General features: G+C 53.5%; 1 protein-coding gene across 1 annotated transcript in view; it reads right to left on the reverse strand.

Moving 5' to 3' along the window:
• The window catches only part of JPH3 (junctophilin 3), a 56,736-nt gene extending 36,091 nt beyond the window's left edge, over positions 1–20,645 (reverse strand). Inside the window, exons 1-2 of the mRNA XM_056361155.1 lie at positions 20,003–20,645; positions 3,219–3,996 (exon numbers count right to left, since the gene is read on the reverse strand). Coding sequence (XP_056217130.1) covers positions 3,219–3,996; positions 20,003–20,384 — 1,160 coding nt within the window. The 5' untranslated portion in view covers positions 20,385–20,645. The remainder of the gene's footprint in view (positions 1–3,218; positions 3,997–20,002) is intronic.
• Positions 20,646–20,858: the final 213 nt, after the last annotated feature.

Here is a 20,858-nt window from a genome sequence, read left to right on the forward strand (position 1 = left end):
ACTTGTCTTCAGTACACTATGTTTTTAGCCTACTTTCCTCAGGAAATGGGGCTTACTGATGTGATTGTGCTGTTTATATATCTATATGCCATCACTCCCACACTAATAACTTTTGAACGTGTTGGCCAATTCCAACCAAATCTGACAGAGCGGTAGAGTTTTCAAAAATACTGAATTCTTACAAATTTAATGAAATACGTGGGTGGGCACATATTTTCCCCCACCAAGGGAAAGGCTGCAGAGTGAACTCAGCCATATTATTAGACAGAAGAGAATATACACACACACGCACGCACGCACACACAGAGACACACCAGTGCTGTTATAAACCCCCCAGATGCTGGTAAGCCAGAGCTCACGGTGGCATGAGATGGGGGATACTGCACCCCTGAGCCCCAAAGCCACCAAAACGAGCATCAGGACCCCTCTGCTAATGCACCCACTGCCTGTTTTGTGAATTTCTTTCCATTTCGACGATGCGATTTGGTGTGGGCACTGTAGGGGAATGTTTATTCATTTAGAAGCTTTAAAATTAATCGGAGTAATTCTAGGAAAGCCTTTCTAGCTGGTTCTAGGTTTGTAAAACCATGCTCTCTTCTGGTTCCGCATGCTAAGGGACTGTTTCTGCAAAAACAACCCTTGCAAAGGGCTGAGCTGAAGGATGGCAGGTTTCAGGCAAAGCAGCTCTCCCTGCTTGCATGTCGAGGTCTCCTTGGGCCAATCCTGCATGCAGCCAAATTGCAAACCCAAGACACCCTCCAAGACATCGGGGCTGAGCCTGTACCCCCACCTAATCCTGCCTGCCCCACGTCTCCAGCAAAGCCTAAATCCTGCCATCCTGCCTGGCTGTAGCCGAATGGTTTGGATCTTCATTGATAGGTTTGGGGACTTCAGCATAAGCCATTAACACAGGCAGCAAAAATTCCTGGGATGGATGTCATTTGCTGTTGGTAACCCAGCGCTAATGCACAGCATCACGTTGGAGCCTGCCTGTCCCTGGCTCGCACAGCGAGAGATGGGCTGTGCAGCAGATCAATAAAGGGCTTTTCAACACACCAGCAGCCCTTGTGCACCGCAGGCGATGGCTGTGCCATAAAAAGAGACAAGCCCTGGGTTCCCAGCTCTTGCTTTCTTTTCTGCATGTATCTACTCAAGAACAGACTAGTTAAGACCAAGCACAGACGGTGGAGGGAGCTGGGCTGCAGGAAGGAGATGGCAGGTTGCTCATGGAGCATCTTCTGATGGGACCAGGAGGTTCAGCCTCTGACCAAGTACGCTTGAAGCATTGCACTCCCATTCATTTATTTCTTTGCATCTTTACTGATGATGCAAGGGGTCCTCTGAGTGGTCCCCAAATCCCACAGGTTTTCTCCTCCCCCATGCACATGTGTGATCATGGGCTGCATCCTCCATCCCAGCACTGCTGCCGCTCTCCAGCAGAGCTCAGGACCACGTTACCCCAGCCAGTACACGGGAGGAAGGTATTCATGCCCTGGCATTCCTGTCTGACTTGATTATTTTTTTCCCTTCTGTCTCATAATTAGAAGGTGGAACATTATATGCCAAGAGCTCGCTAAACATTTCCAACACGGGGGGCTCAAACCTCTTCCAGCTCCCACTCTTGTGGCTTTCCAGGACCATTACCACCTGGGGACGGAGGATGCTCACTCAGGTCTCAGACCCAGCATCCCAAGGCAGACCAGATCTCCACATTTCCAGAATTCAGGCCTTTGTATCAAGTCATTCACCTCTCCAGATCACAGGGAAAGATCTGGTCTTTCTGCTGCTCCACAGCCTGTTTCCTACCTGGCAATCTAGTTGGGATTTTTTTTTTTTTTCCCAGAGCTTTGACAACAATTTGGTACAACATCAGCTTGAAAACGTCATCAAGCCCAAATACATGCTCCCAAAGCAGGACTGGGAGTCTCATTCATATTGCAGATAAGTCATCGGCAGACATGCAGATCAAGATTTCAAGTGTGACTCCGCATACAAATGATTGAGACCCAACAATTAATCCAGCACAGGAGACTGAGGAGGTACCTGGGTTTTTCCCCTAATCCCAGCCCTTTTTCCCCAGCCTGGCTGCTATATGTAGCACTCGCTCATAAAACAGAAAGGAATGACCACGCTCTAATAAACCACCCCCCAAAAGTGACGCAAAGAGCCCCGAATTTGACAGAGGAGCTTTCCTTCTGGGCTCACCCTGGCCTGGGAGCTCACCGCAAGTCACGGAGCTCTAGGAGCATTTTGGGAGCTGCCTAAAAGGTGCTCGAGTGGACCTGGCTTCGAGCTGGGAGTCGGACCCTACTTCAACCTAAATTAGAATTAGAACGACCCATTTCCCCACCTCCCTCCCACTGGTTTTCAGCCAGATCAGGTCCCTGCTCTGAATCACTGACCAGTTCCATGATGGTTACAGCCAGCCCGAGAAGTGGGAGCTTCCTGAGGCTTGTAGGAATTATTTGGGCACCCAGATCTGCTGCTTTCTAGCAGAGCCTCAGGCAGGGCAAACCCTCCCCAAGCATCAGCTGCAGCCAGCGATTTGACTGCTTTTCCACTCAAAACCTCTTTTGGGAACAGAAATAGCTGGGAATCCTCCCAGCACAGGCCAAGCCTGGGATGGTTCCTCTTGGCTTTAAGTCAGACAGAGGATACAGGCAAACAGCATCCCAGGAGCCCAGGGTATCATCCTGCTTATTAAAGAAGCTTGGGAGAAATGGGGTAAATAACCCAGTACCTCCTAAGTGATGGCTATCACCTGTGAGCCGCACACTGTGACCCACAAGCGCAGTCTCACCATGGTGCAACCACCCCTTGCACAGGCTGCAGTGAATGCACGGCTCTGGGTGACCCCGCGTGGCCTTGCCAGCTGGTTTGGGAAGGTCCTGCACCCACAGCCCGCTCGGAGTCAGCCAAGGAACATTTCAGCTCGGACCCACCCCATTTTGAACACCACCCGTGAAGCCTGGGCATGCTCGGCAGCCTGGCTTTGTGGGATGCTGCCCGCTCCCGCTTTGGAGTCCAGATAGCACTGACTGCGGCCTGCACCAGCAGATGCCCACCGTGGCACCTGTCTGCCTCCAGCACCTTCCATAAAATACCCCCCCCCACGCACCTGCTACTGCAAAAAGTCTTATCCTACCTCTCCCATCAAACCGCAGCTGTCGGGGCAGGACCCCAGCCGAGGTGCCGCACCAGGACAGGGACCACCTTACCTGGATGCCGCGATCTCCGCTTTCTGCTTGGCGATGGTGGCCGCCCGCTCCGCCGCCTCCACGGCCCGATCCACCTTCTCGCGGATCTTGCTGGCCCGCAGCGGGATGAGGTTCTTCCTCTTGCCGCTGACCAGGATGTTCTGCTTGTACTTGCCCTCCTCCTTGGTGCCGTCGGGGAAGGTCATGCAGCCGTAGCCGTGGCGCTTGTTGTTGGCCCATTCTCCCTCGTACTTCAGCCCGTCCGAGCGCTGGCTCACCCCGAAGCCCGACCGCTTGTCGTTCTTCCACTCGCCGACGTAGATCTCGGTGGTGGTGGCATCGATGTCATCTTCAATGACGGAGAGCTCGGCTTCGCCCTCGCCCAGGCTGATGGTGGAGTTGATGTCGCTGGCGGTGGAACTGACCGTGCTCATCCCGGCCTCGCTCCGGAAAGAGCTCTGCTTGCTCCGCTGGCTGGCCAAAGAGCTCTTGGACTCGGACTTACGGAGCTTGAGCCCACTCAGCAGCGACCGCCGGAAGATGCCCTTCTTCTTGCTCTTGAGGATCTCAGCATCACTGTGGGCCATGAGGACGAAGCCACCCCGGGAGACGGCAGGGCTGCCGGCTACTGCCGGCGAGGAGTCGGGGTGCAGCGCCGTGCCGTTGGTGTGCTCGCTGCGCAGGGAGTTGATGGACGTCCTCAGGGGTGACCTGATAACCGCAGCCATGCCGTAGGGAACGCTCTGCCGGACGCCGTAACCCTGGCGCATCCCTCCGACCCACTGGCCCTGGTATGTCCCTAGGAAGAGGAGACAAAAGCAAAGAGGGGTTTCATGGCACGGCATCCTGTGGGCTGCTAACGGCATCAAGCTTCTCTGCGAGCTCTTCATTAGCAGGAGCAGCAAAGAGCCGCTCTGGATCCCTGTCCCACCTCTGTGACAAGGACCATAATGTCACGCTGTGGGAGGAAAACATAACATCTTGGTTGGACTGCAGGCATGCACTCCAGCTGCAGCGTGGAAACACCAGGAACCAGCCAAGGCATCACCGAGCACGGGGCGATGCTTCGAGGAGCTGCCCATTAGATCAGCCCCTGATTTGAAAGGGAAGGGAGCGGGGAGACGGGGAAGGGGAATCGTTATTCAGGAACAGACTCTGATCCCGTCCATGCTGCTGGCAGTGATCAAAGCGGTCGGTATATTAAAATGCATTTATTTATATACATAGCTTCTTTTATCCGTCGCGTAGTGGAAGGGAGTGGCTCTATAGAAATAAAGGCCACACGGGGAGAGATCCATTTGGTTATTCTCCTCGGAACGTGCTCCTGTTTGAACACCTACATTTGCGTGGGCACTTAGTGGAGCCCACAACAGTGGGATGAAATGCACATGGGACCTCACCACAGCACTGGGAATGGAGACATGAGAAACCCACCCAGCCCAGGAAGCGCAGCCGGAGCATAACGCCTGCCCTGTGCACCAAAATGTGCGGTGTAGTCTGCCCAGGTTTATAATCCCTCCCTCTCCTGGAGCTCGGTGACTGGCACGTTTGGGTTTTTTTTATCCCAGCTGTTTAAACTGCGGGGCTTGTTTTTATCCTTAGGTTGGCTTAATCTTTTCTGAACTAGCTGAAGATGCAGTGATTCACCGCCCATCTAAGCCTTGCGGGGCAGACTGATGAGCCCGAGGACGGCTCCTTGCCTGGCACTGGTGCTGCTGGGATGCTGCTGGGATGCTGCGGCTGGTCCCAGCCCCGGGCTGCCCTGCTGCCTCCCCTCCCCTGCCAGTGATGCGCAGAGCAGAGCCCTGCACCAGGACAGGCACAGGCAGCACCTCACAGCGTCGGGGCCTCCCTTGGTGCCAGCCCCGCTCCCGTGCACGAAGGGAGTCTTAAAATAGACCTGCTGAAATGGTGAACCCTGTGCGAATCAGACCGAAATGGCCCCGATGAAAACGACCCAGATGATTACCACCAGCTCAGTGTGATAAAAGCTTTCCATCCCCTCTCTGCACAGGATCCTCCTCGCCCTCAGCAATCAGGCCGCGATTTGTAGACAAGAGCAACCCGTTGGGTCCACCTAAGCCAGCTCTTTTGGCTGCAAAAATGTTGCTCCCTGAGACCTATCCACCTTGCTGCAGTGTTTTCCCTCCCAACATTTCCCAACAGCCCAGCAGAAAGGATTATTAAGAACAGGCTGAGCTGGCCATGCCCATCCCCAGCCCAGGTGAACGCCGCTCTCACTCCAAGGAGCGATCCCAACCCGACAGCTACACATCCTTTTGCTCCGTTTCATCCCTCATCCCGACGCCAGCCCCCGCACTCCCTTCAGGGTTTCCACTGCCCAGTCCCTGGGGATACCCAGGGGAGCTCTGGAGGCAGATGCAGGCTGGAGCGGCTCACACTGAGCGTGCGAACTGCTTCCCAAAAGGATGAAACCAGCCCCCGGGCATATTTTGGGGTGCATCAGCTGTCTTATCTAACAACCAACAGCACTTTGCACAAATCCGCCGGGGCTCGGGCATCCTTCCCAGTGCTCCGATGCAAGCAAGCCCCCCGAGGTGCTACCTTATCTGGGTGACAGCCTTGTGCACCGGAAAAAAAATGCCAGCCCCAAGCTGGGGGACCCCGGGAAGACTGCCTTGGAGAAGGGACATGGAGAGGCAGGGCCAGGTGGGCAGGATTTACCAAGGGTTTATAGGATTAGCACTGGGGAGGGAGGCAGAGCACCGGGATTACGGCAGGTACCGCTGGGGCAGGGCAAGGAGGTGGTGGCAGTGCCGGCAGGGAGAAGAATGGGGAACAACTGGCAAGACGGCTGGCAAACAGCTCAGCGGAGACACCAGACGTGTCCTGTGGTTGGGTTTGAGCAGTGAGCTTGCCTTGCCCTGCTGCAGTCCACTTTGGTGTCCACAAGAACAGGCAACAACCGATGCCATGCACCCACAGCTCCCCATGCCCAGCGGCACCCTGGAACGACACCCGTGGCAGAGGAGAGCCCACCAAGCTGTCCGTCGATCACCGGCAGACCTGGCAACATCTCGCTCCCCTTGCTGGCTCCTTCCCAGATCATCTCATCAGGACAACATACTGGGCATGCTGGACAGCAGATGCCTGAGAGAGATTTCCCCCAACACCCCAAGCACCCCTGCAAAAGGAAGCCCCAGCACGTCCCGGGATGCCCTCGCACCGTGCTTAGCCTCCTGTTTCCCCTAGAGATGGTTTCAGTGGCTTTCAGGGAAAGATGCCAAGGGGACAGAGAGAAAAGGTCCCATATGAGATCCGTCGGAGCCTGCCCTGCCCGAGCCCTGCACTCCCTTTCCCTTGGCTGCATCCCTTGACTCGGTCTCTGGCCCCAGGCAGGTGCCTTGACCTCCCAGTCTCCTAGCAAATCTGCAGCTGAAAAAAAAAGAAAAAAACGCCAGATTAAACCAAAGCACTGTGAAGCAAGCACAGCCCTTTGCTGAAAACCAGAGGCAATGGCAAAGAGCAGAACAAAGCGCTCTTGGAGCAGGCATGACAGCACATCTCAGCTGGAGCAGAGGCGGCAAATTGGTCACAGCAGGTTACAGCTGCAGCGAGCGCCTGTGCGTGTCGCCAGCAAGGAAGAGGTGCCCGGGAAGCTCTCATCCTTGCATGGCCTTAAAACCTACTCCTAGAATTGCACGGCTGCCAGGAACAATCTCTGCATCTCCTCAGCAAGGCTGATTTTTCTAAGCAGAGGATGCAAGGACTAGGGGAGCCATCCCAGCCAGCCAGTCTGTCCTGCTGCTCCCCTCCCAGCATCATGCAGCAACTCCCAAGAGAGCAAAACCCAGACCCCAAATCTGCTCTCATGGGTGTTGCTGCTCTCCTGATTGCTTCCCTGCTGGATGCATGGATGCAGCAGCATGGATTACCTCTGCGGATTGCCTAGGAGGGCATGGTCACCTCCCCAGTGGTCACCAAGATATATGGCCACCTTCATGGCCACCAGCAGGTCAAAGAGCTTCCTTCCAGCGAGCTGAGTTAATCCGTCCTTCCTCACCTAAACAGCACTCCTTCCTTCACCCGACTTCATTATGTTTTAAACCCCTAAATATCCCAGGATTTGGCCATGAATACTGGAAGGTCTCAGAGCCATCTGATCTGCATTGCTAAGCACTGTCACCTCCTCCCCTTGCACTGCTCTGCTTAACCCCTGCCCCCTAACATTTGCAGATATATGCACAAAGCTTAATCTCACAAGGAGCCAGGAGACTCTTTCTCCCTGCAGAGGAAACAGGATTTCATCATTTTGCACTCTATGTGTCAGGACGGACCAGCTATAGCTGTGTCAGAGGTGGGAGCTGAAACGGGAGCGTGCAACGGGAAGCGCCGGCAGTGGGGACCTTAGGATGGGGCTGGGTGTGACAGGATGAGTCTGATGTGAAAGGTCTCCAGGCTGATGTGCTGAACGGAGGGCCTCCAGGCCTTCAGGGTAGAGAGCTGAGCACCTCCCGGGCTCAGGGCAGAAGAGCAGATGCTTCTTTTAACCATGTGTGACAGAGGGGAATGTGCCGCCGTGGGGATGGGCAGCAGGGAAGAGGCCAGCGCTGCTGCAGCCCTGCCCACAGGCTGGTTGCATCGCCCAAGCCGGGGTCCTGGGCAAAAGGGGCAAAGCCACCGTGATGAAGGAGAATTGCTGGGGAGGAAAATGTGCCAACCTTCTTCCCCCAGCCGTGCAGGTGTCTTATGCATGCCTCCAAGATGCCACAAATATCCATCCCACTTCGGTGTGGCCCTTTTGCACTGGGCAAAAAGGACAAAGAGCAGCCAAGAAAGTCTTGGATGCAGAAAGAAAAAGAAAAATCATCCTGAGCTGGGTAATTTGTGACTTACTACGGTAATACAACCAAAGCTGCAGCCACTTCTGCATTGTAGCTCTTTCTTTACTATCAATATTTGCAAAATGCTTCCTGAAGCATTAATTGCATGAGATTAATGGGGTGATTGCATCAGGGAAAATGCAGCATCAATTACATGGCCAGGGCAGCATGGTGCAGGCAGCTGTGGGCAGCCGAGCTGTGCGGCCGGGGGTAGGGCTGGGTGCAAGTCGTGGACAAGAGCAGATGCTCGATAGGAGGGCACCGGACAGCCAAGCCAAGAAATCTCAGCCATCACCATGATCCTGATGAAAAGAGAGCCTGATCCTGCCCGGAGTATGCGAATTTTGCAGAAAAATTGGAGCCCGAGGGAATAAACAGGTTGTGCTCTCGCTCGCCGCGGTTTTACCCCGGGGAAGATTTCATGACCGTTGGTGTAATTGCTCCAGCAGGATTTGGCCAAGACAAAGGTGATGCCAAGAAGAGGTGGGGATGTGCCCATGTGCGTGCCCATGTGCGGGGCACAGATAAGGAGAGGAAGGGCAGAACCTGAGGCTAGGAGAAAATAACTGAGGTCGTTCTGAAAGATGGATGGGCAAGAATATTCCTCTTTTGGAAACAGCAGATGGAGTGTGAGAAAGGGAACGGGCTCACGGGAAAGAGAGGGAAATTTGGGATGGAATGGAAACATGGAGAGAAGAAAATGGGTAATGCAGTTGTTGGTCACTCTCACTTGTGTTCTCAAGCCTGGGGTTTGGGGTTTTTTGGCTCACTGCCCTTGGAGCAAGGCTGCTGGGTTGTTTCCAAATGGCTTTTAAAACTCCTGCAGGAATTTCCATTGCCTTGAGGACCGTGCGGAGCCTCATCCTTGGCTGGAGCCAGCCAGGCTGAAAGCAGAAAGCGGGAAGTCAGTGGCCTCCAATGCATCATTCCCGATTCTCCAGCAGAAGATCATATGTTTTGAGAAATGACAAGTAACAAAAAGTAATCTAATGTGTTGCAGTTATTCAGCACTTTCTCAGCATTTGGCTCAGGAGGCTAAAATTCATTCTGGGAAGAAAGCAGAGAGTCTTCAGGGCTGCTCTTGTTGTCCCATTAATGCCAAAATCCCCAAAATCAGGGTTCACTCTGGTTTGCACCTTGCAGAAACGGGGAGGCAAGTGGGACCCCGTGCAAAACCAGCAGGGAGATGGCTGGGTGCAACCTCTGCACCTCCGTGCTCCCTGCTGGAAACAGGGATAATGCAGCAGCACTCCGGCAATTCAGCTGGGTATTGGGAAGACTAATTAGCTCCTATTTGCAAAGTGCTCCGGGAGGATCTGAGGCATTACGGACACCAGGAAGAACGACGGATTTCCGTTCATTTCCTTGGCTCTGCCAAAGAGTTTTTGGGGATTTTCCTGGGAAGCAGGGAAGGAGGAGACTGATCCCCGTCTCCAGCTCATCTCCCACAGGGTACCGCCACTGCGGCGGGGCTCACGTGGATGCTCGTCGGCCCAGGACTGCCAAGGGAGCTGCCCCCTCTTGCAGATGAGATCTTCACCATGGATAGGAAGAGGCAACCAGCTCATGACTTGTTCTTCTCACACGCAGCACACCGGGCTGAAGCCTTGGGCAAGAAGAAGAGTCACTTCATTGACATCATTTGTCTCCATACCAAGTGCTTTTTGCACAGAAGAGAGTGATGGAGAGGGAAAGGGGACCTGAAACATCTAGAAAACGACCTTTCTGGCCCAGACAGAGGTGGCTCACAGCCTTGCGCTCAGCAGATGAAGGTGAGAAATGCCGGAGGGGGAAGCTGTGGGGCTGCCTGGCACCCATGGTTCTCTTCTGCTCACTGAGAGATGGTGGAGACAACAGCGATGCCCAGGGGAGTCCAGCCTTCAGACAAATCAGCAGCACCGGGAATTCCCTTAGGGCACACTGGAGCAATAGGTGGATTTTAAACGATATGGAGAGAAGCCCCAAGGGAGGAGGATGGGCTGCTCACAGCCCAGCAACATACGTGGGGCTTCCCTTGGCCCAAGGTGGGATCATCCACTTGGATGCAAGCCTGGTCCATCTTCACCATGGTGTTGGAAGGCAACAGAAGTCAGGATTTTGGGGGTTGGAATAGCTGCATTCTCTTCCCTCCCTCCCCCCCGTGCCCAAGGATTTGGCATTTTGCAGGCTGCTGAGTCCTCTGGCCTCGGTCCAGGAACACCATTAAGAACCAGCTTTAGGGGCTGAAGGCTTTTCCTGAACTGAGACGGCTGGTTCTGCATCCTGCAGGATGAAACCCTTGGCAAGCACACGGGGCAAAGCGCACGGGGAGGTCTGCACAGACCTGCCCTGCCTTGCTCCACTTTGGTTTCTCTACGGAGAAATTTAAGCAGTTATTCAGGATGTTGTAAAGTGTTTTGAGGCCCGTGGACACATACATATTATTACCACAACGTGACCTCGGAAAAAGTCAAATGCTTAGAAAAATATTCCCTACTCATCACTAACGCTGAGTTAAAACCCCCACAAATAACTCACTCTCACAGGTCAATGCAAGGTATTCCCAGATTAGCTAAAATAATCAGCAACGTGGGCGCAGCTACCCTGGCTGTCAAGGATGGTGGGAGCAGAAGGCTCCAAAGGGCAGGTTCCTCTGGGGCCTCTGCCCAATCCCTGAAGCACAGCCAGATCTGCCGGTGATGGTGACTGTGCTCGGCAATAGCAGCGATCCAAACCTCCCAGCTCGCTTTTGCCACTCAGTGAAATTTGGGAACAAGGTCTGATTTGTCTGAAGTGCCTGTCCACTTTTCCAAAGCAACCCGAAGTAATTAGGTCTTGCAAATTGCTAGTTTATCTCGCGCAGGATCCTGCCTGGTGTGCTCACCCCCCCTCTTATCACCGAACTCTGCAGCATATTAATTAAAGACGTCTGATGGCAATAATTAGGCCAGTCTCTTGAATTATGACAGGAGCAAGTTTTACAGATCTCACTTTCCAGCTATTGCATATCAGAGTGGCCCAGGGAGGATTCATGCACAAACCATGTTGAGCATCTCAGAAACATCTATCCCAAAAAGATGTACGAGAGAAAAGAGGACTGGAGGATGCTAATTCAGCCTCGGTCCTGATGGTGTGATGATGGGGACGTCCTTGTCAGCCACCCCAGCTCTGATGTCTCAGGGGGCCTTGCTGGTAAAGACGTGCCCCCCAAACACGCTACCTGCATGTGTGGGTCCTCCTGAGCATGCACGTGGGTGCGTGTTTCCTGCCAAGACTTCACTGCGCTGGGTGACTTGCATTCCCTGCCCTGCCCTCAGCTGCTAGTCAGAAAGCAGCAGTTGTCCCCCAGATGCTCACCTAAATCCCACACAGGCATGAGATGGAGGGCTAGGACTCACCGCTTGCATTGCCCCCCACGAAAGGTGGGAATCGGTGACGGCGCACGTGTGCAGTGCTGCACGGATACGGCATCAGCGGCAAATCGCCTCCTCCCCAGCCCTGCCAAGGCTCTCCATGTCCCTGACCATCACCAAGCCCTGCTAAAAACACAGTCAGATGCTTCTGCTGTGGCTGCTAATTTGCCAAAAATATGCTCTGGTAACTGCTTACACAGGGGAAGAAATAAAGTATGGATTTTTGAGTATGCAAATATAATCTGCAGGCACGAACACGTGATGGATGTTAGTCATATCGCTTAATGCGAGGGTGGATGGATACGGACATGATGGGCACAGTGAGGTCGAGGTATCCATGGAGGAGAGAAGGGGAAGAGGGAAAGGAGAAGGGAGAAGAGAAGAGCAGAGAAAAGAGAGGACTGGAGCTGTCATGGGCTGCTCTGCTACTGCCTGCATGCTGGGCAGCACCAAGTGTGTTGCTGGGGCTCAACAAATAATAAAGCATTACCAGCCTGCAGCTCCCGTCTGCATGGTTAGCTCGCACTTTTAAAAGCTAAATGGCAGGGAGCCTCCACCTAAGGAAACAACCCGGTGGAGCTGTTGGGTTTGGATGATGCATCATAGGAGATCACTTGGCAAACAGGTAGAGATGGGTGCCAGGCTGGCCACAGCAGAGCCAGCGCCTCGCTGGGCACCTCTGCAGGAGCAACAGCCGGGGGCTGGGGAGAGGAGACGGGTTTATACAGCCTCGCGCCACAGCCAGGGAACCTGCCTCCTCCACGGTGGATGCAAATAACAACGTAAAGTAACTCTGGCTGAAATAACAGGGATTGTTTCACCCTTCTCCACAGGGAAAACCACCTGAAAGGCAGGTTCACACGTGGCAAGAATGCTCACCTAAGGGGTATGAGCCCTGTCCGAAACACAGGGAGTCCTTTATATTCTCATTGCCACGATGCTTGCCCCAAAGATACCTTGCAATCAGGAGATCAGCAGAATGAAGCTGCCTCCCTTGTTGGCAAACAGTAACGTGCGTCACGGTATCGCAAGGACAGCTGATATTTGCACTTACAGATGGAAAACTGAGGAACAGAGCGAGATGGAGGACAAACTCCTCCAACAAACCGAGGCGTGTGCCTCCTCCTGCCATGGGGCAGGGAACATGGCAAAGCCCTGAAGGTGATGTCCCACCTCTGAAGATTCCAGCTGCAGGAAACAAGCCATTTTCCACAGGGACTGGCCAGGGATGAATACTTGCCCTTATAATATCAAAGGAGAAACCACTCCAGGAAAAATCACACATGGAAACTCAGCTCAGGTAACACCTGCGAGAGGAGCGTCCCCCCAAACCCACGACTGGGCTCGGGGTCACTGGACAACGGCTTTCCAGGTGTTTTGGCTATTTGCTTCGATGGGGAAAATCTCGATTTGCTCTCCACCATGTGCAGGGAAACGCAACTCCATCCTAAGCATCCTCCCCCTCTTCTTTCTCATTGCTTCTGTATCTCCTGCTTCCCCAAGCCTGTTTGCTTTCACTAGTAATTGCCTTTTCCAGCCGGCATTCGGAGGAAAGCTTCAAACCATTTTAATGACAATCAGATCTCGGCGTCGTTAATTCTGATGGGGCTTATAACACACCTCGGACCAGTCACAATTTTTATTAAGGTATCATGTCTTGGAGTCAGGGGAAATACAGTTTTTCAAAAGGAAAGAACTCAAGAAAGAAATTTCTAGTCTTCCTGGGAGTGGGAAGCGCCGGGTCTGCAGGAGCCAGGGGAAGACGGGAGCATCATCCCTTGGTGAAATGGGGCCCATGGTCTTGCCCAGGGCAGCTGAATCCCGGCAGATTCGGCCACCGACTGGGGCCAAAACCGGGATGAGGCTTTAGAATAAGGAGCATGAAACACATTAACATATCACTCAGCACCTTTATTACGGCTAATGTGCTCCTCTCACAAAGCAGAGTGAAATCGGGCTAATGCTTAGTCCGTTAATCCTCCAGCACTCTAATCCTCCTCGCAAACTCTGTGATCTCACCCCATTTCTCAGCAGAGCTCACGGGAGTGAGGGCTAATTCTCCAGCGCTCACAAACTGCGCTGTGTGTCGGCGCCAGGTTTTGGGGGGCTGCAGCCCTGGCCAGGTGTGGGAGGTGCTGAGCCGCGTGGGATGGGGCTGAGCTCCCCGTGGACAGGAGATAGGAGGCTGCACCAGGAGCAGGGATCCCACAGGACGGGACAAGGCCAGAGCAGGGTTTATTTATTTCCTGTGAAATAAATGATCAATCCCTTACTCAGTCCAGGGAAACACCTTGCAGGCCCAAAGTGATGCCCTGAGCAGGGAATCGTTTCTTTACAGCGATCATCTCGGTGCGAATATCTGCGAACTTGGGGACCTTGCTCTGGCTGTTCACTCATTCATGAAAATTCATGATGCTCTGCTGTATGCTAAGAGTAAGTGGAACCTCTTCAGGGAATAATTTTGGGAAAGGAGTGGCTGTTTTAAGGGAATGCTCATGCATCGATCGCAATTTTTAAGGATTTTTTATTCGAAGGCCAGAACCTCTCTTTGAAAAGCCAACATCAAACCCCAAAATGTAAACACTTGCCATTCAAGTGGGTTTCTTCTCGAAGCCCCCCTTTTTTTGTTAGCCAATACTTTAACTACAAGTTAAAGAGCTTATTGCAGGGGCAAACTGTCATCAAGACTCTCCTGTAACTATTGCAAACTACTGGGGGGAAAATAAGTAAATAAATCCTTTCTTGGTCAGGATTTCAGTCAATGCAAAAGCCAGACCCCAAAGAAGCAAAAACTGCCAAATCTCACAAGAGAGATGCTAAACCACAGTGTTGCCTCCTGTAAGACCATCTCCAACCCCATCCTGCCTGGCTTCTGTATCTTCAAGTCATGCCGACATTAATACAGATCATTCATTACATCAGCGTTACCTGACTCAGAGCATTCAAAATTAATCAGGTTCATTTAAAAATCCAGGCATTTTTGAGCAGAAAGCATTTTTAGCTCTTGTCTGCTGCTTTCCAAGCCTGTAAGAATGACTTTTCTGCAATAGTCTGAGTGGAAACCTTGCTTCAAAAATGAAGCTGAAAATCTTGCAAAAATCACATGATTCCACAAGCTGGAGCTTCAAGGAAAAAAAATGTTCAGCTACAGGAGCAGATGTCACCCAACCACGAGGAGCCCCATGGGATATCAAATCACATGCAAATAGCCTGAGATTTGCATTAAAAGCCATGAGAAACCCACCCCAGCATCCCCACTGAAAGAATATGAAAATTGTACTTCAGGACTTAAGTGGCCCTCTCTTATGGGTCAGGGAGAGGTGTGTAAGGGGGTCAGGTTGCCCCAAAGTTGGGGTCCTACACCGCCCGCCAGAGCATCAAGCGCTGGATGAAATAAGAAGATAGAGTGAGGGTCTAAGCCTGCCTGGCAGTTTCTATCTCAGGTACTTTTCCCCGCGTCAAAATCCTTCTTCCTCTGTCCTGAGCTGTACCTGAAACTAAGCAGCATGTTCCAGTGAGATCAGTAATTACCATGAGTTCATATCATTTATTTTTAATGAGACTGGTCAGAATCTTCATTTAGTATTTTGATTCATTTTTCTAGGTTCGGTGGGTCCCGACGTTTCAGTTGCTGCTCTCCTATAACCACTGTTGCACTGCAAGCACCTTCTGTACCAAACCTAGGTAGTCAGACACGTTACAAAGCAAGCTTGTAGCTTTTTTTCACATTCCCAGGTTCTTAGAGGGGGTTGTTAGGACCAGCTACAGCTGTGCCTGGATTCTGCAGGAACTGGGAGGATCGGGGATCAGGGCGCACTTGTATTTGCTTGTTTCCACCCACTGTTTAAAGTGCATCAACAATTCCTTCCTGGCAGCAAAATAAGACGAGAGCTGATACTTTTAAGGTAATTCTGACATCCGCGCTATGAATAGATCGCGTGGAAATTTGCCCTTGCTAGTTGGTTCCCTGCAGCTGTAGAGGAACCTGTGAAAAACCCTGGTATGGAGAGAGGCGCGAGGCAGCCCTTGGGTGATGCCGCTGCCCTTGGCAGCGCTGGCCGGTGGTGGCTCATCCAAAACCGCTTCTCAGCGCAGGGGAGGGGGCTGCGGCCCCTTCCCAGACAGGCAAGGTGCCCCCACGGCATCCCTGGTCCATCCCCCCAGAGCAGCTCTTTAAGCTTGCCAGGGGCCTGCTTTTGCAAAGTATTTCATGGTTTCCATCTCCTCAAGCCTTTTGAAGCCATTTGGTCGGTAGCTCCCAGTGCACCTGCTAAGAGAGCGGCTGGAGGTGTCACCGGTGCCACTGCAGAGGTGGGAAAAGTGGGGCATGGAGCCACCGCGGCTCCTGCCTGGGCAGGACAGCCTGCAAGAGAGCCCACACCAGCAGCTCCCACCGCACCACTTTGCTCTACCCATTGCTTGCAAAGCATGAAAATTTCCCAGCCCAGGCCAAGAAAACCCACTTGCCTACTCACACGGTGCTAACAATGAAAACACTAATTATATTTCACTCACCTATCAAAGGGATGATTCATTTAGGTGAGTGGGCACGGAGGATTACACAAGATGAACACCCCGATGTGACTGCCCATCCGTTTTGGGGTAGCCTTCCCAAGAAACTCCACAAGGAGCACGTGGGCAGCCGGGATGGGGCGAGGGGCTGGCAGCAGGAGGGACCCGGCACGGCCCCGACACACTGCGGACACGTCCAGCACCAGGAATCACTGCGAGCTGTTCCCCAAGGGCTGGCTGGGCAGTGGGGACCTGGGAGAGGGGCTGGTCCTCTGCCCGAGCCCCTGTCCTGCCTCAGATCCCAAATGCCCAGCTGGGGACAGGAGGAGGGAGGAGAAAAAGCATTGGCAGGGATGGAAAGGGCAAAAGCAGATTTGGGGCTTCCTTAATTCACCCCATCTCGTCCACCTCCACAGCCACGGTTCCGGCAGCTGAACCCAAGCCGCAGCCCTAGGACTGCCACGGCAAGCCTGCAGTTCCAACCCAACCTGTCCCCAGGGCACAATCACTGAGTATTTCCAAAGTGTCCGAGGAGTTACAGAAAGGCAGGAACCAGCTGAGATGTCTCTTGATCTCTAGACCTGCTCAGGAGAGGGTCTCCAGCGGGAGGTCTCCAACCCACTGCTCCCAAGAGATTCCACCAAGCTCCAGCAAGGGCGAGGGCAGCGGCTCCAGCTCATATCGGTGCTGATCCAGGTGGATGCAGCCCCTTTCACCTGAAGCAAGGGAGCAATCCTGCTCCCATCCTGGAGCTGGGCTGAATCAAGCCCAGCAAAAGAGCGGTGCAACTCCAGCATCCGACTGAAGCAATCCTCAGAAGCCCGGTTTATGTAATATCAGGGTGCTTCTGGATCAGGGCAGGAGGTGGCAGGGATTTTTGGCAGCAAGATAAGGACATGTCAGCAGCAGAATGGTTTGCAGGGGTCTGAGTGAGTGCATGCGTGCAGGGGAAAGGCAGGATGGTGCAGGCGTGTGCCGCAGGTGCAGGACCGTGGGTCAGGCGTGCAACAGTGCCAGGGAGATTTGGCAAGGCGTGGGCTTCTAGGGGAACAGCCAGGCTGTATTTGCTTATTTTGGCTTTGTGTGACAGGTTTGCATTGATGGACATGTAACCGCATGGCCAGGGGAACACGGTTTGCATTCATCCGGCGCGTGTTTGGGTCAGAGAGCGCTGGGCTGGGGGCAGGACCACGTGCGTGTGGGTATGCGCGCGGAGGGGCGCAGCGGCGTCTCGGCGTGGGGAAGGAGAGGCGTGTGTGCATGGCGATGAGTGTGTCCGCGTGGGAGGTGTGAGATCTGCAAGCTGCATGTGGGGGAAGCATGCATGCGTGTGCGCGTGGCAGGCGTGAGCACCCGGTGTGGGGGGGGGACGGTACCCAGGGCGGCGAGCGGAGCCAGGACGGCAGGGGGGTGGCCATGCGGCTCGGGCCACCACATGCCATACCCTACATCCAAGCCCGATGCATCAACACATGCGCATCAGTCACGCAAAACCTTGCTCCCCAAGATAGCGCTGGCAACAGTTGGTGGAATGTTGAGCTTTGCCCTCACCCACAATTGTGCAAGGAAATGGTAAAATTGGAGCGAAACCCATGAATTCTGGGGCGCTTCCTGAGCCTCGCTGCACATTTAGGGACCTATCCCCTAGCCCTGGTTGATGTGCTAAAAAAAAATAATGCAAGGGATGAATATTTATCTGTGGGTGGCAAGTGACAGATGCTGGGGCGAGGATTCTAGGATACTTCAGTTTGATGAAGGTAATAACTTGAATAGATTAATGAGAAACATCCTTCCCAGCAGTTGCCTCCCCTGTGCCATAGCTACGCAGCCACCCTTCCAGCAGAGCTCCAGTACACACCGGCTTCTTGTACCCAAAAGTTCACCAAGGTTCGGTATCCAAAAGGCCGGAGATGCCCAACTTTGGTGTTTTCCACCCAAAACGAAGACAGGCAACTGGCAAAGGGCTGTGGCCTCGGGGTACTTGCAGCCCAGTTGGTGGAAGTGCAATTCCAGCAGGGTTCAGCCCCTCCGTGTGACTGCCCAAGCGACACGGGCAAAGCTGGTGTGGAGGAGCCTGGTTGGGGTGTGCACAGGGCATCCCTGCCCCCAGCAGCGGGGTGGGCTCAGCCACGGGTACCACCGCTCTGCATCCCCCTTCACGGCTGTCCCCTCCTCCTAGGACAGTTTGCAGAGTCCCGGGGTGGGGGGAGCATTTTGCTACAGACCCTGCCCTTTCCTCCCCCCGACCCTCGTAACCTCCTCCTCAAACGATAAACACGCAATACAGCTTTTCCGTCCCCGAACACCGAGAAACCAGGCTGGCCTGACAAGATGGAAGAAAACTCTCTTTGCTTCTGGTAGTTTCTCAGAAATGGTGAAACAGGCTGGTAAGCCACCCCAGCCTGGAGATGCCCCCCGGGTTTCCCAAAGAGCCACTGTGCTGCAGGTGACAGGGAGCGTGCCGGGGTGGGGGCACGTGGGTGCCCAGGGCCAGGGCCAGCCCTGCAACACCCAGCCCTCCCAGACCTGTAGTTTGTCAAGACTTCTGCCTGCCTTCCTGCAAACCTCCCCGGCAGGGGCTGGGGGCCAGGAGGGGAACAGGGAGACAGCGCTGGTGTTGGGAGCCGGCCCCCCCCCCCCCCCCCCCCCCCCATCCCCTCCTGACTGCTTGGAAGGTGGGGGACAGCAGTTATTCTCTGACCAAGCTTTATTTTCAGCTGAAGGACTGCTGGGATTTATCGATGGCTTGCAAACACACACCCGGCAGATTCCAGCTCAGACCCCAGCATTATTCCAGGCAGCCAAAACAAAAGGTTGCAGCTATATTTCCCTTTAGGAGAAAGCCAGTGGTACAAAATTATCATTAAAACAAATAATCAAGAGATCGTTCCACCTCTCCCTTTGAGAGCATAAAAGAGCAGCTGCAGGTAACGTTTAATCTTGCCTCCCTGTATAACCACAAAGCAGCAAACTGGGTTTTCTAGAGAAAGGTCTTGCAGCACCTTTCAGGAAGGCTGCGATGGAGCTCATCAACGCTGCAATTCCCTTAACGTAGCAGTCCTGGAAAACGATAATGCCTTAAAAAAGAACAAGAGCCTGCTTTAGCTAGACACGTTTGCCAGCAAAACAGGGGGGCAGCGCTGCCGAATGCCCCCGGCCGCCAGCAGGTAGGCCTGCCGCGTATTATGGTGGCAATTCAGCTGGAAGTAGCCACAAAAGAGAAGAGAGGATGATACAGCCACTTACAGCAGAGCACCAGCTGTTTCTCCTAGTTCGGCCTTAAAGCTTGTTAGCCCAGCAATTTTTGTGATCGCTCCAACTGGGTTTTCTTGTTTTTTATTTAATCCTAGTTTCCCCTCAACATCTCGTTAAGCCGTGTTGACGGCAGAGAATAGCTTTGGTGATCCCTCTGAGCCCCTATGCTAAGCATTAAGCCGTAAACTACGAATGTAAGACTCTTGCCTGAATTAAAGTCTTTTGCCTAGTATTATTAAGTGTGGGGCTGCGGTTGGAGGGGCTGCAGGGCATGCAAAGACCCCAGCCCCTCGCTGGAAGCATTTGCAGCACAGGAGCTGCACCCACCTGCCCTGCATCCCCCCCACACCCTCACCTCCCCTCTGCCCCACGTTGCTTTGATGCAAATCCTACAGGTTCCAGTGGTGCAGTCCAAACTGTGAATCCCATGTGCAACTTGGGTCATCTCCCGACAGCCTGGCCCACCGCGCACTCCGAGCCCCCTGGGCGACAGCTGGGCATCCCCCCACCAGCACAGCCAACTCCCCTCCCCAAAAAGCCTGGTCAAGGAGAGGTGGGGGGTGGGGAGAGGACACGGTGCCCAGAGACCCGCTAACATATGGGGCTACCTGTGGCAAAGAGCTGGGCTGATGCCATGCTGGGCTGGTTCCTTATCTCCTGTGGGGTACCAGCATCCCTCGCTCCAAGCTAGCAGGTTGCAAACTCACAGACTCCAGCCTAAAACCAGGGTCCTGGTTCGGAGGCTGGTACCCCCCCACCCCACCGCCCGCCCCGGCCAGGAAGGTATCAATGCAGCACCTACCTCCATCCGAGTAGGTCTCTGTCCCGTAGCCATCCTGTAATCCATTGCTCCAGGTGCCTTCGTACTTGGCCCCATTTCCAGTGCATTCTCGGACCCCGTACCGTCCCTTAAATCCATGGGTCCACTCTCCTTTGTACACCCACTTCCCCTTGCTCTCCATGCCAATGCCATGGCGCTTGCCCTGCGCCCAGGTGCCCTGGTAAGTGTTGCCGCTGGGCCAAGTGTAGACCCCCAGCACCTCAAAGCCGTGACTCCAGGAGCCCGAATATTCACCTTGACCCTTTGGGCCAGTACAGATTCCGTGGCCATGAGCCTTTCCGTCCTCCCAGCCTCCACAGTACGACCCTCCATCGTCAAAATTAAACCTTCCCCCACTGGACATGCATGTAATTCGGTTTGCAAATCTCCCAAAAGGTGAAAAAAAAAAAAAAAAAAGAAAAAAAAAAAGAAAAAATGCGAACGATGACTCGGGGAAAAAATAAAAATAAAAAAAATCAAATAAAATCAAACTCAATCAAAATCATGCACCAGATCCAAGGAGCTGCTTAAGCCAGTTTCTTGTGATTATTCATTCTCTGGGAGTATGTTCAGGATCAGTTCTCTCTTCCCCTGCTGTGGAAACAGTATCATTAAAAAAAAAAAAAAAAAAATAGCAGCAAGAACAGCAGCAGCTATTGGGTTTTGGTGCAAACGACTCCACCTAAAAACCATCCAAGGCAGGGAACGGGGGTGGGGGGGGGAAGAAAAAAAAAAAAAAAAAAAAAAGAGGCCAAATGCCAAGAGAAGGAAAAGGAAAAACCAGGGGAGAGGCGCGCTCGGGCGCCCGCGCCCCCCGCCCGGCGGGCTCAGAGCCCCC

Source organism: Falco biarmicus, chromosome 15 (genome assembly GCF_023638135.1).
Source record: "Falco biarmicus isolate bFalBia1 chromosome 15, bFalBia1.pri, whole genome shotgun sequence".
Classification (NCBI taxonomy): Eukaryota; Metazoa; Chordata; class Aves; order Falconiformes; family Falconidae; genus Falco; species Falco biarmicus.